Here is a 16,351-nt window from a genome sequence, read left to right as displayed (position 1 = left end):
GTAAGAAAATAACCCAAAGTTATAGTTCAAAAAAGAGTAGGTTCCATGTGGCAGCATAAAAGCACCAAAACTGACAAAAAGTATTTTAAAACATCCATTAAGGTCTGAAAATTGTCCTAAGAGCAAAGCGTGAATGAAACATTCAAGGGAATGTGGTCCAAGCCAGGTGGCACTGGGCCATCCCCCCTCACCTTCCGGCGGGTGGCCGGAAATCCCACTGGTGGGCGGGCCGTCAGCCTTCCATCCTCTCCAGCTGTGTTGCGGGGCCAAGGTTAAACCTTGAGCTTCACTCGCCAAGAAGATTCCAATTAGTAAAATTGGGAAGGAAAGCAAGGACATATGGGGCTAAGGAGGAGACTAGGAGGTGATAAACGTGTTTATGGCCTCGGTGGTGATAAACTTGATGGGTGTATACTTATCCCCACTCGTTAAGTTGTGTAAGTATGTACTTCTTTTACATGTGAATTAGACCTCAAGAAAATAGTTTAAAAGAAAAAATCCTTTGGCATTAGCATCAAAAACACATTCTCCGGTTAAACTTAACAAAAGAAGTGCTAATGACAAGTGCAAAACCATAACAGAAAACAAAAAGCGCCAGTGTCCCCGGATTGGAAGACTCCAGCCCGTGGAGAAGGTGATTCGCCCCAACCTGCGTGCAGAGCGAACGCCGTGGCCAGGACGGCCCGGCCCGCAGGGCCGCGCGCGGGCCGGAAGCCCCTGCGGTCGCAGATTCAAGGGACCCGAAGTGGCCGGCACAGCGCGGGGCCAGGAAGAGGGAGCTGGCGGCGTGGGGACCCCGGGCCCGGGCACGCGGCGGCTGGGGGGGGGGGGCCGCGGGGGCCCGGCGGCGGCTGGGGGGATAGTTTGGGGTCGGGGGCCAGGCAGGGGGCGCCGGGGGGAGGGGAGGTCTGGGGCCAGGCGGGGTTTGGGGTGATAGGTGGGGGTCGGGGGCCTGGCGGGGTGCGGGAGTCCGGAGTGCGGGGGGCGGGGGAGGTCGGGGGCCCGGCGGGGGTTGGGGGGCGGGGGGCGCGCGCCCGGCGCCCCGCCTCCCGCAGGAGCGCGTCTCCCGGCAACGGCGGCCGCGGCGTCACTTCCGGCCATTTAAACTCGGGTCCCCGCCGGCCTCGCCGCGTCCGCCGTCCCGCCGCGGGCTCGTTGGCGCTCGGGCTGGGCCGGGCCGGACGCGGGGCGATGGCGGCGGCCGAGCCCGCGAGCTCGGGGCAGCCGGCGCCGCCGGGCCCGGCGCAGGGCCCGCGGCCGCCGCCGTCCGCGCCGTCCGCGCCGCCGCCGCCCGGGGCCCCGGCGGGCGGCAGCAGCCGGCACGAGAAGAGCCTGGGGCTGCTGACCACCCGCTTCGTGTCGCTGCTGCAGGAGGCCGAGGACGGCGTGCTGGACCTCAAGGCGGTGAGCGCGCGCGGGGAACGGGCGCCCCGGGGCCCCGGGCGCCGCGGCCACCGCCTCCCCCCTCCTCGCCCGGCGGCCGCGGGACATGCGCCGTGCGGCGCGGGGCGCGTTGTCCCTGGCGCGGGGGACGCGGCGCGGCTGCGCGGGGGCCTCGGCGCCGGGCGGCTTGGGGCGGGGGGGGGGACCCCAGCGCCCCGGCACGCGGGGCGGCCGTGAACGCGGTGACCGCGGACGCCGCGCGTCCCCCCTGCCCGGCGCACGGGCCTCCGCAGAGCCCCGGGCCCCCTGGGCGCGCCCCTGGGCCCCCGGCGCCCCCGGCCTGTGCCCCCGGTGCCCGGCGCGGGGCCGCTGGGGTCGGGGCCGCTCGGCGCCCCACGCGCCCGCACCGGAAGCAGTTCCCCCCCTCTTCGAAGAGTTATTCCTGGAGCTTCCCCCCCCCCCGGGAGCTTCCTGCGCTCCCGCCCACGGCCCCTTCCCCGCAGCCCCCTGGGCTGCCCCGTGGCACGTGCGGTGTCGCGTCTGAGTGGTCGCGAGCCGAGCGCGTTCTGTGTCAGGAACGTCGCAGGGAGTCAGCAGGGCTCCAGCGAAGCAGCACGACAGGCAGCTCGTGCCCTGCCGTGCAAAGGCCCGAAAGCCACCTGTAGCCTGTGACATCAGTAAAGGCAGCCCGGCGAGTTTGGGGTTTTCCAGGTGAAACAACGCTGCGGTGTGACTGGGAGACCCGCGCCCCAGCCTGCCCGGGACAGGGCGAGCGGCGCCCCTGCCGGCCCTGGGCGCGCCGGCCTCCCGGGTAGAGTGGCCGGACGCCGGCTGCGCGGGCCGGTGTCGCGCCTGGGTCCCCGCTCGCTCCCAGCTTTGCTCCTGCGCCCGCGCGGCCCTGACGTTCGCCTCGCTATGTCAGTGGGGCTTCTACTCCCAGAGAATAGCTTATCCTTTTTCACATATATGTGGAAATATTCTTTTACATACAGTTTTTACTTACTCGCATGTTTACGATAAAAGTCTTACATTCCCATCTTTCCAACGATGTTTCCTCTGTGCACTCTAGTATAAGGCGGTTAAGACTCTGATAGCATATGTCGAAGGTGGACTAACCCTGGCAGTTATAAATTTCCTCTAGTGCAAATTATAAAATCCCATTTTTTCTTATGTCTTTACTTTGGTGGGGGTGTTATTTCAGGATAAGTTAGTTATCCAACTGGTACCTTTTAAGAAGCAGTGAACGAGACATCATTTTTGTGAACATCATGAACATAAAAATCTAAACCTTTACATCCAGTCCCTCGGAGACCCACAAACTGTCGGGGACCACCTGGACGCCCTTCTTTTCCTAACTTACCGAAGCGTAAGAACATTTCTTAGTGAGGCCTGTCTTAAGTGAGAGTGAAAATGAAGTTCCACTTAAAAAATTTTTGCAGTTTATTAAAAATCAAAAAGTAAAACTTAGAACTAGCGTAAAACATGGCCGCTTGGGGCGGGAGGCGCCGGGGGTGTTTGGGAGAGGGTCCTGTGAGCGGAGGGCATCGAAGCAACGAGCTGCTTCGGGAGGGGCCCGGCCCTTTTCGTTCTTGAGGAAAGGTATTTATGCCGAGGGTTTCGAGGGTTTCGAGGGTTTTGGTTTCCGATTGATTCGCTGCCCCCTGCAGACCCTTTGAGAGCACAGGGCGGTGGCCTCTCCAGGAACCTGTCCACCGCCACTTAAGTGATCTTTCTCTTTGATCGCGTTCTCTCCCCGTGAGACCTGCATTTTTTAAAACTCTTTTCACGTGTGTCAGCCGCGGCCTCACAGCCTTAGATATGTAGACAGCGTTTTTGTTACTGTGTGTGTTTCGCATAACGACTTGAATGGGAGTGCGGCCTGCCCTTTCCGGCCACGCCCCCTCCTGGTGGGGCCACCTGCACCGTCCCACCCAAGGGCCTCAGAGCCCCTTGAATCATGGGAACCCGTTCTAAAACGTTTTGCCACAAATTTATTTCGTGAATGTGTCATAAGTGCGAAATTCCACCCGATTGCCCATTAGCTTTCGGAACCCTTCCCCTGTGGGACAGGGCGCGTGGCACCTGCCGTGGCTGAGCTTCACACCGGAAACAGCTGTGGACGGCCCGGTGACACAGCCGGCCGTAAGGGCTTGTGAAAGGCCCTCTGGCCTGTGGGTGGGCATCAGACATTCTACATTTTATTACCTTTAACAGTGTTTGAAAATAGCTAAGTTTAGTCTAAACCTCATTGTGAAACTGATGAACAGCTTGTCCGGGGCACCGTGGAAAGCGGGTTCATGCCACCCTTTTTTTTTTTAATTCCCGTGGGAACATTCCGTAGGGGATCTCGCCGGGTCACTTGGGGTCACTTGGGGCCCTTCCGCCTTATCCTCAGGGCCAGGCAGTGCGCGAGTGCGCATGTCTGTGGCCGGGCGCACGCAGCACCTGGTGGTCTTGGCAGCTTCCAAAGCCCAGCGGCCCTGTGGCTGAGAGCGCAGGGCCGGCAGCTGTGGCCCTGGCCGGAGGGGGCGCGCGGGGCGCTTCCTGCCTGGCAGGTGGAGGACCCGGCAGGCGTTGTCTGCCATCACGGCTCGGTGTTCGCGCCGTGAGTGCGGCCTCCCTCGGCGGGCTCAGAAGCCCTCCCTCGGGCGAACGAGCTGCAGCCAACCCTGGCCGAACGAACTCAGCTCAGCCCTCCCAGCGGTCCACTGAGCACGGCCGGGTCAGAGGGCGGTGGGCGAGCCGGGGTGCCTGGGAACTCTCCACGTCCAGACAGTCTGGCCTGGTCCGCTCTGGGGGCCGACTCTTCCTCCTGCTCTCTGCTCTGCGGGGCATGCAGTCAGGAACGCATGGGGCGCCGGCCTCGTCCCTGGGGGCAAAGCGCTGTTCCTGGGCCTCCCGAGGGTGAGCGGTGGGGCCGGGGCCGGCCGGCTCGGTCCTGCCTTCTCTGCGGGCCTGAAAGGTGCGAGTCATGCCTCGGGGTTTCCCAGTGCACGTGAGACTCAGAACTTCCCCCGAGCCGCTCGACTTCGCATTTTTAGAAACTGCTGAGATACAGCTTTTCGGAGTTTCAGAAAGTAGCCCAGGCTGTCCGGGGACCGGACCGCTGACGGACAGGGGCCGGATGGGAAGCGACACGGCGCACGGGCGGCAGCGCCTCGGGGCCCGTCCGCAGCGTGTTCCGGCCCCCTTTCCTGCGGGCCGCGGGGCGCACCCCATCGCGGGGCGCGGCCGTCGGATCCGAGCTGTGACGAGTCACTGTTCTCTCCCCGCCCCTCCCCCCACCTCCCTTCTGGAAACAGGCTGCAGACACTTTGGCCGTGAGGCAAAAAAGAAGAATTTATGACATCACCAATGTCTTGGAAGGAATTGACTTGATTGAAAAAAAGTCAAAAAATAGCATCCAGTGGAAGTAAGTCAGGCGCGGACTCCGCCGAAGCCCCTGCTTCTCCTCCCGACGCCCTGCTGGGAGGTGCGGCCTCGCTGCCAGCGCCTCTCCCAGGTCCTCCCTCCCTCCCCCCTGCCTGCTCGCCGGCCTGTGTGTCCCTGCATGTCACCCCGTCCTAGGGCATGGCGTTGCTCTCTCTGCCGTTTAACTCGGGCTCTTAAAGTTCCCATCCGAGGCTCCCTCCAGCTGCTCACGTGCCACACGGCCCACGGCCCACCGCCTCGCCCCGCCCTCTCTGCACAGTGCGGACCGGCCGTTCACCGAGTGCGCCCCGCACGGGCAGACACTCGGCCCCACACGCAGGAACGTGCACCTCGCCAGCCGCAGTTGACCGAAGCACACGTTGCCCCTCGTTGGCTGCCGTGTGGCTGTGCATTCAAATGTGCAGATCCCTTCTGTTCTTCAGGGTTTCCTCTTGGGCCCGGGGTGTTTTTTGTTGTGTTTGTTCATTTGGTTAGTTAAAATCCCCCCCAAACACTTAAAGGTGGTTATTTTACCTGCATCTCAGTCGACACATGCAACGTCCAGGTGTGACTGTTTGGCCGTGACAGCTTTTTAGTGCCTCAGTCACCAGCCTTACCTTGCAGATGACAAAAACTATTCTAAAACATGTTGATAATTTTGCGATTTGATTGTTCTTACAAAAAGTTTTCTAAGCAAGCCTGTTCAGAGGTGTAGTGTAAAAATTTTCCAGGGGTTTTAATCCTTGGTTTTAGAAGAGTGTAGAGATTGTCAATGCCGTGAAAGTCCAGCCGTGTTAAGCCGCTGGTTGTCGCCCGACCGCAGAGGCGTAGGCGCCGGCAGCAACTCGACGGAAGTGGTGGACAGACTGCGCTGCCTCAAGGCCGAGATCAAAGACCTGGAGCGCAAGGAGCGCGAGCTGGACCAGCACAAGCTGTGGGTGCAGCAGAGCATCCGGAACGTGGTGAGCGACGCGGTCAGCAGCCGATATCCTTGCGGGGCGCACGGCGGGGCGGGCGGGGGCGGCTGCTAGGGACTGAAGTTGTGGGACAGAATGTCACGTTTTCATTTTGCGACGCTTCTGATGACTTTCACAAATGCTTCAGGCCGTTTCCGCTTTTGAGCTGCACGGCGCGTCCCCCGGCATCGCTCCCGCCGGGCGCCGAGGGCCGGGCCGGGCCGCGCAGCAGGTGCGGAGGGCGGCGCGATGTCCACGGGCGCGCGGAACCGTGGCGCCCCGTGTTCTGCGAGGCGAAGAGCCCATCTCGGAGCCTCAAAAAATGAGTGCTGGTTTAAAAACGAAGTCGCGTGGGCCCGTGTCAGTCCACGGCGCTTCTGCCTGATGCTAATGTGGAGATGATGCCCGCCGGCGGGGGCCGGGACCGCGCGCCCACCGCGCAGCACAGGGGGACCTGCACCTTCCCCGATGACCATGACGCCCAGATACGTGAGCGTCCCGCCGTCTGAGGAACGTCTACTCCCCGGCCGCGAGCCCCAGACTGCCGCGGGCGGTTCATCCCGCGCCGGCTCCGTGCCCGGGTCCCCGATCCCTTCGTTACTTCCTCCCTGCAGACCAGGGCGCCTTACGTTTGATAACATGGGGGTGCAGACTGCGCTGTGGGCCCCGAGCCAGGTGCCGCTGCACCAGCTGACCATGGACGTGGCCGTGGACGTGGCCAGCCCAGCTGCCGCAGCGGCCTCGCAGTGCAGGCTCCTGTGGCGACGGCCTCGCCCGTCTCCTTGAGGGGTGCTGTCTGTGTGCTCCCAGGGGCCTGCAGATGCCACCAAAACCCGGAGTGGCTTCTCAGCGAAGGATGGACCCCGCTTTAGGGCCCTCCATCCAGCTGCCTTGCCGTCGGGCCACAGACTTCTGTCCCTTTCCATCTGACGCACGTCCGGTGGTTTTGTCTGCTTTGGCCTCAGACCCGCCACCTTAGCTGAGTTGCCTAGACCTCGATAAACGTTGTTCCTTAACCCTTGCGACAGCACGTTCTCCTACGTGACGCACGAGGATGTCTGCGATTGCTTCGAAGGTGAGTGCCGCCGCAGGCTGGCCCTGACGTCCTTCCCCGCTCGAGCCGTTGAAGGCAGCGCGCAGAGTGACGCAGACGCCCGTGCGCTCGGCCCGCGCCGCCGGCGTCAGGAGCGGGGCCGCTGTGTCCCGCTGTGTCCCGCCCTGCAGTGCGGGGTGTGGGTGGGTGGCTCTGTGTGCGTCCTCGTGATGCCACGGCCTGCATCGGCACTGCTCGGGAAGCGGCACGGCAGGCGCGCTGCTCTCGGGCAGACCGTCAGGGGGGCCGTTTCCCAGCCAGGGAGAGCGGGCCTAGTGCCGTCCCATCCCCCGCTTCCGTGCGCTGCCCTGGGAATGACAGCGCGCGGCGTTGACAGCTCCCAGGGTGGGGGCTGTGCCCCCGTGCGATGTGTGCGCAGGTGGGTGAGGTCGAGCACGCGTGTTTGTATTTAGTCACACCTGCTGAAAGGACAGCCTGCGTCACGCATGCACGGGGACCCGCAGCGGGACTCGGCCGCGCGCTGAGGCGGTGGCCGTGCGTGTGGCCGTGGCCGTGCGGGTGGCCGTGCGTGTGTCTGCCGCTCTGCTTTGCTGCCATGTCTCTTGCGCGTCCCGAGGAAGTTGGGGGAAATGTCCTTAGATCTCAGCAGAGCCCACTGTAGAGCTGGCTTCACGGGGAAGCTCCCTTTAGCTGAAGATTTCAGTCATCATAGCCAGTCCCGAGTGTCCCCAGTCATTTAAGTGGCTGAAATATTTCAAGTGAACACCATTGTTTTAATTGTGGCTAACAGGTTTGCAGAAAGTCAGACTTCACGTGAGACTGAGTGAAAGCAAACTCAACTTGAGCCGAGTGTGTCCGTGATGATAACCCTGACGCTGAGCACGTCCCCTGCTCCGAGGCCTGCCGCTGCAGCCCGCACCGCGTCTGCCCCCCCCCCCCAGACAGCCCCTTGTGGCTCGTCACTTCACCCCATTCTGTGGAAGGCAGGGCCGGAGTCCAAGGGCACTAAGCCCAGGGTCAGACCAGGCACCTGGCTCCCAGGCCCACACTCACCTCCAGGCCAGGGTCAGTCGTGTGTTCTGAAATTTAAAAATCTTTACTTTTTTTGACCAGGTGATACACTTTTGGCCATTCAAGCACCTTCGGGAACACAGCTGGAGGTGCCCATCCCGGAGAAGGTCTGTGGGACGGCGTCCCCTCAGATGGTCTGCTCTCGGGGGGGCGGGCGCGTTCTCCTCAGCTGAACGTGAGCTCATTGGGTGCGACACTTTTGAGTTGTCACACACGACTTTTGAGAGAGTTGGTCCCAGACTAGGGTGTGTTCAGCACTGTGGTAAAATTGTGTCACCAAATGGGTCCTTCGGTGTTTAACTTTTTTGATTGGATTTAATGTGTGTCCAGGATATCAAGGAATGAGTCATGGTGACATCGACGGTTTGAAAAAGTCCCTGTAACTGTATCTATAACCAGTACAACAACCTGAGGAAAATTTTAATCTAAGTATCAACAATAACATAATGCTTTATAGTAGGTCTTTTTCAAAAACATCTTCTGGCTTACTGAGTCAAATATGTTTGACTCTGTGCTCTATATGTGTGGGTATCATGGTTTTAGTTTTTGGACTCGGAGTTCCTAAAACAAACTGATGTGGCAAAGAAGGGAGTGGGGCCGATTCCTGCTGCCGTCCACCCCCTGCCCCAGCGACCCCCGAAGTGTGGGTCTGGGTGCTGGGGCGTCAGGGCCCCGTGCGTGCCGGCTGGAGAAAGAGTGTTGACCTGCGAAACAGCTGCCGTTCAGGGCAGCGCGGGGCCCGTGCCCGGCGCCCACGCTTGGGGCGTGCGGCCCCGGTGGAAACGGGGGGTGCCTGAGGAGACCGCACCGGAGGGCGCTGGCAAGCAGTGTTTGGGACGCGGGGCTCGGCGCCCCCCGCACCCCGCTCCACTCCCAGCCCTCGTCGCGGTGCGTGGACTCGGGCCGTCCCTGGCAGGGGTGTCGTGGTGCTGACGTGGCCTCCGTCCGTCCATTTGTCCCAGGGCCTGAACGGACAGAAGAAATACCAGATCAACCTGAAGAGCCACGCGGGCCCCATCCACGTGCTGCTCATCAACAAGGAGGCCAGCTCGGCCAAGCCCGTGGCGTTCCCCGTGCCCCCGCCCGACGACCTCACGCAGCCCCCCGCCCCGACCCCGGCCCCCGTGCCCAGCCCGCCCGGGCCGCTGTTCTGCGAGAGGAGCCAGAGTCTGCAGCAGACAGTGGCCGGAGACATGTCCTCAGGTGGGTCCAGAGCCTCGTTTGACGGTCGCCCGGGAGGGGCGAGAACAGAATGGACAAGTCGCGGGGCTCCTCTGAATTCGCTGGTTGTGTTGTGACTGTCAGCTGAGGCAGGAGGCGAAACGGTCCCTCAGTTTAACCAGCCTGTGCTCGGCGTGCGCCGGCACTGGGGCGGGGTTCGTGAGGGGCACCCGCGGCCTGTCTGTCGCTTCCTGAGCCACGTTTGTTCCTCCGCCCCCTTGACTACCTGCACGTCAGCCTGTCGTCCCTGGCCTCCTTTGTAAGGTTGCCTCTTAGAAACCCCAGGGCAGATGACGAGAGGTGTGCTGAGCCTCGAAGGCCGGTCACCCGCGGGTGGCCCAGACCCGCGCGGCCACCGGCTCCCACCGGCCACAGCCTGAGCAGTTAGAGTGTGTGGTCTCGTGTCTAGAGACAGGAGCAGTGACTTGGGGCCAGCTCAGGGCACATGACCAAGGTAGGACCGAGCCGACAGTCCGCGGGAACCGTGACAGGGCCGCGGCGGGGGCGGGACCGGGAGACGGGCCTGGGGCGCGGCAGGGGGCGCGTGGACCAAGGCCAGAGCCGGGGCGCCGGGGTCAGACAGAGGACACGGGCGGAGTGCTGCGCAGGCCAGGTCGGCAGCAGGCGCGAGACCTGGGGCGAGGGGCACGGGAGCCGCGGGTGACGCTGGGGTGGGAGGCGGCGGGCTCCGTCTTCCCCTCGGGTCTGAGGCTCGGAGGCCGCGCCCAGGGAGCAGGCGCCCCTGGAACCCTCGCCCCGAGGTCCAGTGCCGTGAGCCCCACTGCCCTCCGGCCCTGCTGTTCACTGCGTGCGGTCCAAACAGCCGCCCTGCGCTGCTGAGGCAGAGACAGACCTGTAACCCATGTCACGTTTCTGTCCCCAGCCGGGTCTGTGAGCGCAGACATCATTGACGAGTTAATGTCTTCTGACGGTGAGTGGCGTAGAACCTTACTACCTTGTAAGTTCCAGAAAAGCCTTACTGATGTCTAAGTGCTGCATGATTTAAAAAAAATGAAGCACTTGTTTTTTAACTGCTTAATGCACTGTACTATGACAGTTCATGAAAAGCGTCCTGTAATACTTTATAGTAAACCCTAGTCGCCCGTCAGCATTTTCCTTGGCCCGCGTTGAGGGGAGACTCCGTGAAGGACACACACTGCACCGAATGAACCCCCCAGCTGTGGGCGCAGTCGCTTTTCACTCCTGAAGACGCTGGCCCAAAAGCGTGCAGTGACGAATCTCACAAACAGGCGATGTGCAAACCCGCTGTGTGCATTACCCCGTGGGAGGTCACCGCGCTGTGACCCACTTCAGAATCCGTAGCTACGGTAGCGCAGCTACCTGAGTGGAAGCGCTTCCGGCCTGGGCTTTCTGCAGGCTCCGGGATGCAGGCCCTGGCTCCTGACGCCACCAGCCAAGGCCCGGCGGGGGCAGCTTTACGTTAGCACACGGCGCGGTGACCACTCAGACCTCTGAGCAGCAGAGAACGTGGACACGTGTACTGGCCGGAGTCTGCTCCCTACTCTTGTCACAGCAGGAGCTTATCACCAGGTCGCATACTGTGAGCCAAGGTCCTGAATCACGTACTTCAGTGATGAGGTCTGCCAGTAAAATTCTTAGCCCCTGGTTCTCAAGCCAATACCTGTAATCGATATTCAAGGCTTAAACTGTCTTAAACTGTCTTGAAACGAGAACCTCAAGATGCTCACTGACCTCGAGCCACTAATTTCGTCACCACTTTTCCTAGCGTACATCTAGGGGCGTGCGTAGCGCAGGAAGCGGCGTAGCTGGACGGGTGCGTCGGGGGGCGTTTCACGCGTAGCGTCACGACCTGGCGCAGAAGCCACGGCTGACGCTGGGCCCGTGTTTCGCCTGCAGTGTTTCCTCTCCTGCGGCTCTCTCCCACCCCGGCCGACGACTACAACTTCAACCTGGATGATAACGAAGGAGTGTGTGATCTGTTCGATGTCCAGATACTAAATTATTAGATTCCAAGGGAACTGGGACTGTTATCTACCTCTACCTGTGTAACGTTTTAGACTTCTTAATAACCCAAGTATTTAAAATAATGAATGTAACGCCTTTCTAGTTCACTGATTCTGAAGTGTTCTTCTCTAATACTCTTTTTTACTTCACAAAACTTCAAGCATAAAAACAAAGGGCTCTGACAGCTTCAGGGGAAAAGTGACGTAATATCCACCCCCACCCTCAACTAACTGCCTTCTGGATTCCTACTTTTCTTCCGATCCTGAATCCTTCCAATCTCTTTCCTCTTCCGAGAGGAAAATTAAAGTAGACTTAGGTCATCCCACACAAACGCATTGGCCAAGGACTCTTCACTTGTCTTAACGTTTTTACTGCCACAAAATTGTCCATAATCTGTGTCCTCCAACCCAAAGGACCTTCACTGCCACTCAGAAGTGACGGGGGGCGACGAGGACGCCCCCCCAGTGAACAGTCTGCGAAGTGCCTTCTGGTTCAGCACTTTAGTTCATTGCATTTGGCCGACTTCTGACCCTCCACTTTCCTGGCCTGTAGGAAAGATGTTTGTGTAGTTTATTTTTAAAATGTGCCAATTCCTGTACATTAACAAGATTTTTAAAAATAAAACTGTATAAAACATTGAATTTCCTGGTCTCTGGGGGGAATCTGCTGCATTACCAGCGTATTACAACTGAGCCATTAATCGTGTAGCTTCGTCCACGTTAACTGGTTTGTTTTCCCGACTCTGCTGAGGCACCTGGAGAGAGAGAAGCATCACACGGTGTCTGAAAATTAGATCACGACAGCGAACAAAAACGACACGTCACCTATTAAGTTAACTTCTAGCCACACCCTGGGAGACCGAACGGTGAGTCCTCACACTTAGACGCGGGGTTTCCGCGCCTGCATGTGACTGCACGGGCTGCACACGCCCCACGGCCACGCCCACCCGCGGGCTTCCGAGCTGTTTACCTTCCCGGCCAGGACAAAAGGAAGCAGTTTCCACTCACCAGCTGTTTCTGCAGCGGTTCAAGGGAGAGGCCTTTTGAAAAGTTTGCAAGCTCCTTTTGTATATCTACAAAAGCCTTATTCACTCTGTTAACTTTTTCAGCATTCACAATGTTTATCTTTAAAAAAAAAGAAATAAAACATTAATCCATGATCTCACAGCCATTAAAGACAAAATATATTCAACCTTAATTTAACCTTATTAAACCTAAAAATACTTAAACACGCAAATTTATGGGGCAGATTCACACTCAAACTCTTACAGCCCTACCGGGCAATTTAGACGAAGGCTCTGGTTTTTAAGAAATGAGACTTAGGTGGCGACACGCTCGCCGGGACTGTGCTAGCACGAGCAGCCCCAGCGGCTGCAGGCGCTGCAGGTGGCGGTGCTGCCACCGCACGTGTGGAACTCGGGGCCGATCAGATGCCGCCAGTGTCCTGCGAACAGTGCGTCTCTGAGCTCTTCCTCGGCCCCGCCTCGGAGTCCCTGGCCACCTCTGAGGCCTGCCACCCGGCCTCCCCACCCCCCACAGTGGGGCAGAGCACAAGCACCAGGGTGTCCCAACCCCGTGCCTCACGGCTGTCACCACCTGCTCCCTCGGGAGAGCTCTCAAACCTCGGCTCACGGGCCTCGTGCCTGGAGTCTGCCTATGGCTTGACAGGACTCAGCCTATGGCCTCCGGCCTCGTCCCTGGGCATCTCCCCGAGGCCTCCCTTGCCCGCCCCTGTCCCTCAGCTCGCTCGCTCACACCTCACTGCAACCTCCAAGCGGCTGCCTTCCACACCTTCACATCCCTGAGTCAGACTTGCGTGGCAACCTAGTTAGCCTCAACTGTCGGCCTTTCCTGAGCCTGAAACAAGCTGCAGGAATCCTAACTAGCTGACCGGCTTCACCTCAAGTCCATGACCTTGAACTTCCGGTCACCGTTTACACAGTACCCAGCCACCTGCGCCCTCCCTGTCAGTCGTCACTTTCTGAGCACACCGCCACCGCGCTGGCGTCCACAGACCGCCTGGTATTTTCCAGTCGTGCGCGGGAAGCTCCTAGCCCTCCGGCTAATGGGCTGGCGGCCTCCTCGGACACCACGCCCTCCCTGCCTGGGGCCTCGCACGCGCCACTGCCTGGAGCTTCCCTGCTCTGTGCGGCGCCAGCTCCTTACCACTCAGCTCTTGGCTCTGATGTCAACCCGGAAGACAGTTCTGTGTAGAACTGTCACCCCCGACCCCTCATCGTAGCACCCAGCTTCATTTCCTTCAAAGCATTTCCAAAGTCATAAAATTACTTGATTGAAAACTTAGCTAGTTCATGAAAACTGAAAAATGTTACTTTCTGTGGACTATGATGATGATACTAAGTCCCAGAGAGCTGACTCCGCCTACTACATAATGTTAAAAACATTTTCTTGAAGAATTAATCTAAATGAAGGAATTTCCCATTTCCCAAACATTTTGCAATAAAAACCAAGAAGATAAACTCCTTTCTTTTCAAATTTTACATTTTAAGAAAAAGCATTTTATCTTCACTTTACAGGTTTCTGAGTCGCACATATTTTCAGAGAACTAAGAATTCCTGATATAAAAACGGGTGCTGACTGACATCCACGTCATGGCTCAGTTAAGAGGTTTCTTGAATATATTTGAGTTCAGAGATAAGGACTGGTTCCCATACCGTGTTTTTTGATTTCTATTCTCTGATAAAGCTATTAAACTGTGAAGACCCTCACACATTTGCAGTTAATTTTTTTTTTCATACATTTGGATTCAAGAAAGGGTTGTGCTTTTTCTCCAGTTTTTAAAACAAGTGTTTAAAACCTCTTGCCTTTGCAGGAAAGGCTATGCACTTGTTTTAAATAACAGCATTCAGTTTTTCAGTAGCTTTACCGTTTGCTTCACTTGTAAAATATAAAGTCGGAGTGCTTCACTAATTAATACTCACCTTCTTGAGTTTGGTGGTTACTGGTTTTGCTTTACTCTTAACCTTGAAGTTTTTCTGGCTGGCTATGTGAAACACATTCCTCGCCTTCGGGCCTCTTACTTTGTTCTTGGCCATTGTCTAGGAAGGAAAGCAAAGGAGCTCAATGAAGCAGCACACGTTTACACGCTGTAAATCCATTTAAATTTTTAGAGTAAAGGTACCACTTAAATCTAAACAATTGCATCCCACTGCTGGTTATTTTAAGGCTGCTGCATGTATTAAATTATCTCCGTGTCTTCTGCCCCATCTGGATTTCCTGCCGGACTGTGGGGGATGTAATTCTCTTCTGCTTCTCCAGCACCTAGCCCATGGCAGGTGCCGCATCAGTTCTGCTGGCTGAACTCATGGATGTTATCGACACAAGCGTTTCTCGGCTTTCTGCAGCAGCTGACAGTGGGGACCACCACCATGCGGCCTCCTGCTAGCTCACATGCCACTGCACCATCCTGGTCCCTGTCACACTCTAGAGCTGACTCCTCTGTCTCCTTTTTCTTGTTTTTACTTGCCTCACTTTCTCTCCTCCTCAAAAGCAGTCCTGAATCCTGCACTTCCTCCCTCCACCCCTTAAGTTACTTCACGACTTTCATATCACCTCTTTGAGAATGGCTCTTGTCTTTTAAACTAGCTATTATCTTCGTTTTATAGCTAAACACACACTAAGCCTGTAAATTCTACCTTAGACATATCTCTCAGATCTGTCTTTAACAATGCCTCTGAGGAACGATTTTCAAAATATTAATAGAAGATTTGTTGAGCTTTTACTATTGGTACAAGCAATGCTAACATTTTATGTACTTTAATTTCCTCCTCAGGAGAGGTACTATTATCTCCCCATCTATGGATTAAAAAAAAAAAAAAAAAAAAAAACATGCAAAGAGAAGTTAATTTGCCCACTGTCACACTGTTAGTATTCAGGGACTGGCAGGCTTCAAAGCCAGGCAGACTAAATGAGGATCTATATGTAGTTATGTGATCCATAAATCTCTCATCTATAAAAATGCAGGACAAAAACATTGTGGCACTGTCTAGCTCCGGCCTGGATTGCCAGTATAGTCCCTAGGTCTATTCGGTTAGACCATGGGTTGTGCAAACTATACCCATGGACCAAATCAGGTCATGCACCTGTCTTTGTAAATAAAGTTTTATTAGAACACTGCTATGTTCATTTGGTTGTATTCCATGTCTATGGATGCTTTCCTGCAACAACTGTGGCCAGCAAAGCCTGAAATATTTAATATCTAGTTCTTTACAGACAGATGGCAACCCCTGGCTTGAGCCATCTGCCTTCCAGTCTATACAGCACAGTGCTATGTAATGTACCTTCCCAATATAAGTACTCCTACTTGAAAAAGTGAACCCAGTAGAAAATACATAATTATTACAGAAGCAGAAAATACACATAAGAACCCCTCCCAAATTAAATAATCTGAAATTCTCCCAATAGTAACCCAAATCCAACCATTAATCAATTAGGACGCGCCAGGTACGCTAAAGAAGTTATACGCACACACACATGAAATATACACGAGCCACGCAGTGACAGGTGCTGTTACGCGCTGCATACTGCAGGGACTTGAGGAAGGCTCGTGAAGAAGGTACTACCGTAGTGGGGAGTGGGCAGGAAATGTCCCTGGCAACCACGTGGAAACATGACAACAGACACGACCAGAAACTGGTCCCAGGGGCCCGGGGTGTCGGCCTGGCCGGCCTGCCGGCCGCCGAGGCAGCGCGGGGAGTAACCGAGCCCCGGGGTCGCTCCGGCGCGAGGGCCGCCCATCCCGCCGCAGCTCCAGCCCCAGCTCCCGAAGCCCCCCTGGCAGACCGCGGGGAAGCTCCCCACCAACCTCTCGCCAGACGCCGGACGCGCTCGTGCGGCCGCCGCGCCCTCAAGTGACGCCAGAGGCATGCGCAAGATCGCGGAAGTTCCGGGGGAGGCAGCCAATAAAAATTCCGCTCCCAGCTCGTGGTCCCGCCCACCGAGCGGAGCCCCGCCCACCGAGCCTGCGCGTACGGGAACCCCGTCGCCGAGCGCAGCCACGCCCCGCCCACAGGGCCAAGCCCCGCCCCCGCGTCCCTGGCCTCCGCCGCGTCCGCGGTCGAGGAGCCAGAAGGTTTTCCCTGTGGCGTCCTCGCTGCGGAAGGAGGGTTCCTGACGGCACTGCGGGGCGCGGGAACGTATAAAAATGTCAAACAACCTTAAAAACAGAACAAACGTGTTTGCCTTCCGGTCGCGGGTCTGTGTGCGTTTCCCCACATGTTCTGGGTCGAGTTTTCTAAAAAGTTGGCTCA

The 16,351-nt window shown here is 57.6% G+C and overlaps 2 protein-coding genes across 6 annotated transcripts; one reads left to right on the top strand and one right to left on the bottom strand.

Annotated features, from left to right (window-relative positions):
- Nucleotides 1–1,107: 1,107 nt before the first annotated feature.
- E2F5 (E2F transcription factor 5) lies at nucleotides 1,108–11,718 on the top strand. 3 transcript variants are annotated; one of them, XM_036232772.1, is made up of 8 exons: nucleotides 1,108–1,404; nucleotides 4,686–4,795; nucleotides 5,618–5,779; nucleotides 6,782–6,825; nucleotides 7,918–7,982; nucleotides 8,838–9,078; nucleotides 9,980–10,027; nucleotides 10,844–11,095. In XM_036232772.1, the coding sequence occupies exons 1-8, from the start codon at nucleotides 1,192–1,194 to the stop codon at nucleotides 10,852–10,854; spliced, it is 894 nt and encodes a 297-aa protein (XP_036088665.1). In that variant the 5' UTR covers nucleotides 1,108–1,191; the 3' UTR covers nucleotides 10,855–11,095. The 3 variants fall into 3 exon arrangements, with proteins under 3 accessions (XP_036088665.1, XP_036088664.1, XP_036088663.1); XM_036232770.1 differs by having other exon boundaries at nucleotides 1,110–1,404; nucleotides 10,975–11,718; XM_036232771.1 differs by lacking the exon at nucleotides 9,980–10,027 and having other exon boundaries at nucleotides 1,109–1,404; nucleotides 10,975–11,718.
- Nucleotides 8,281–16,006, bottom strand: RBIS (ribosomal biogenesis factor). 3 transcript variants are annotated; one of them, XM_036232774.1, is made up of 4 exons: nucleotides 14,024–14,140; nucleotides 12,090–12,206; nucleotides 11,758–11,836; nucleotides 8,281–8,840 (listed from the first exon to the last, which is right to left on the bottom strand). In XM_036232774.1, exons 1-3 carry the CDS (start codon nucleotides 14,135–14,137, stop codon nucleotides 11,765–11,767), a joined length of 303 nt encoding a protein of 100 aa, XP_036088667.1. In that variant the 5' UTR covers nucleotides 14,138–14,140; the 3' UTR covers nucleotides 8,281–8,840; nucleotides 11,758–11,764. The 3 variants fall into 3 exon arrangements, with proteins under 3 accessions (XP_036088667.1, XP_016008620.1, XP_036088666.1); XM_016153134.2 differs by lacking the exon at nucleotides 8,281–8,840 and adding an exon at nucleotides 15,907–16,006 and having other exon boundaries at nucleotides 11,437–11,836; XM_036232773.1 differs by lacking the exon at nucleotides 8,281–8,840 and adding an exon at nucleotides 11,437–11,628.
- Nucleotides 16,007–16,351: the final 345 nt, after the last annotated feature.

The sequence above is a fragment of the Rousettus aegyptiacus genome, unplaced genomic scaffold (assembly GCF_014176215.1).
Source record: "Rousettus aegyptiacus isolate mRouAeg1 unplaced genomic scaffold, mRouAeg1.p scaffold_m13_p_15, whole genome shotgun sequence".
NCBI lineage: Eukaryota > Metazoa > Chordata > Mammalia > Chiroptera > Pteropodidae > Rousettus > Rousettus aegyptiacus.
Note: the sequence above shows the minus strand (reverse complement) of the source record. Positions and strands in the feature narration are given on the sequence as shown.

Excerpts from the sequence above, each read along its gene's own strand:
- E2F5 (XM_036232770.1), top strand. The coding sequence starts at position 1,192 with ATGGCGGCGGCCGAGCCCGCGAGCTCGGGGCAGCCGGCGCCGCCGGGC. Across the intron at positions 1,405-4,685 it reads GCGTGCTGGACCTCAAGGCG|GCTGCAGACACTTTGGCCGT; the intron begins GTGAGCGCGCGC and ends TTCTGGAAACAG. Across the intron at positions 10,028-10,974 it reads CGAGTTAATGTCTTCTGACG|TGTTTCCTCTCCTGCGGCTC; the intron begins GTGAGTGGCGTA and ends TTTCGCCTGCAG.
- RBIS (XM_016153134.2), bottom strand. The coding sequence starts at position 14,137 with ATGGCCAAGAACAAAGTAAGAGGCCCGAAGGCGAGGAATGTGTTTCAC. Across the intron at positions 12,207-14,023 it reads TAACCACCAAACTCAAGAAG|ATAAACATTGTGAATGCTGA; the intron begins GTGAGTATTAAT and ends TTTTTTTTAAAG. Across the intron at positions 11,837-12,089 it reads AACCGCTGCAGAAACAGCTG|GTGCCTCAGCAGAGTCGGGA; the intron begins GTGAGTGGAAAC and ends CTCTCTCTCCAG.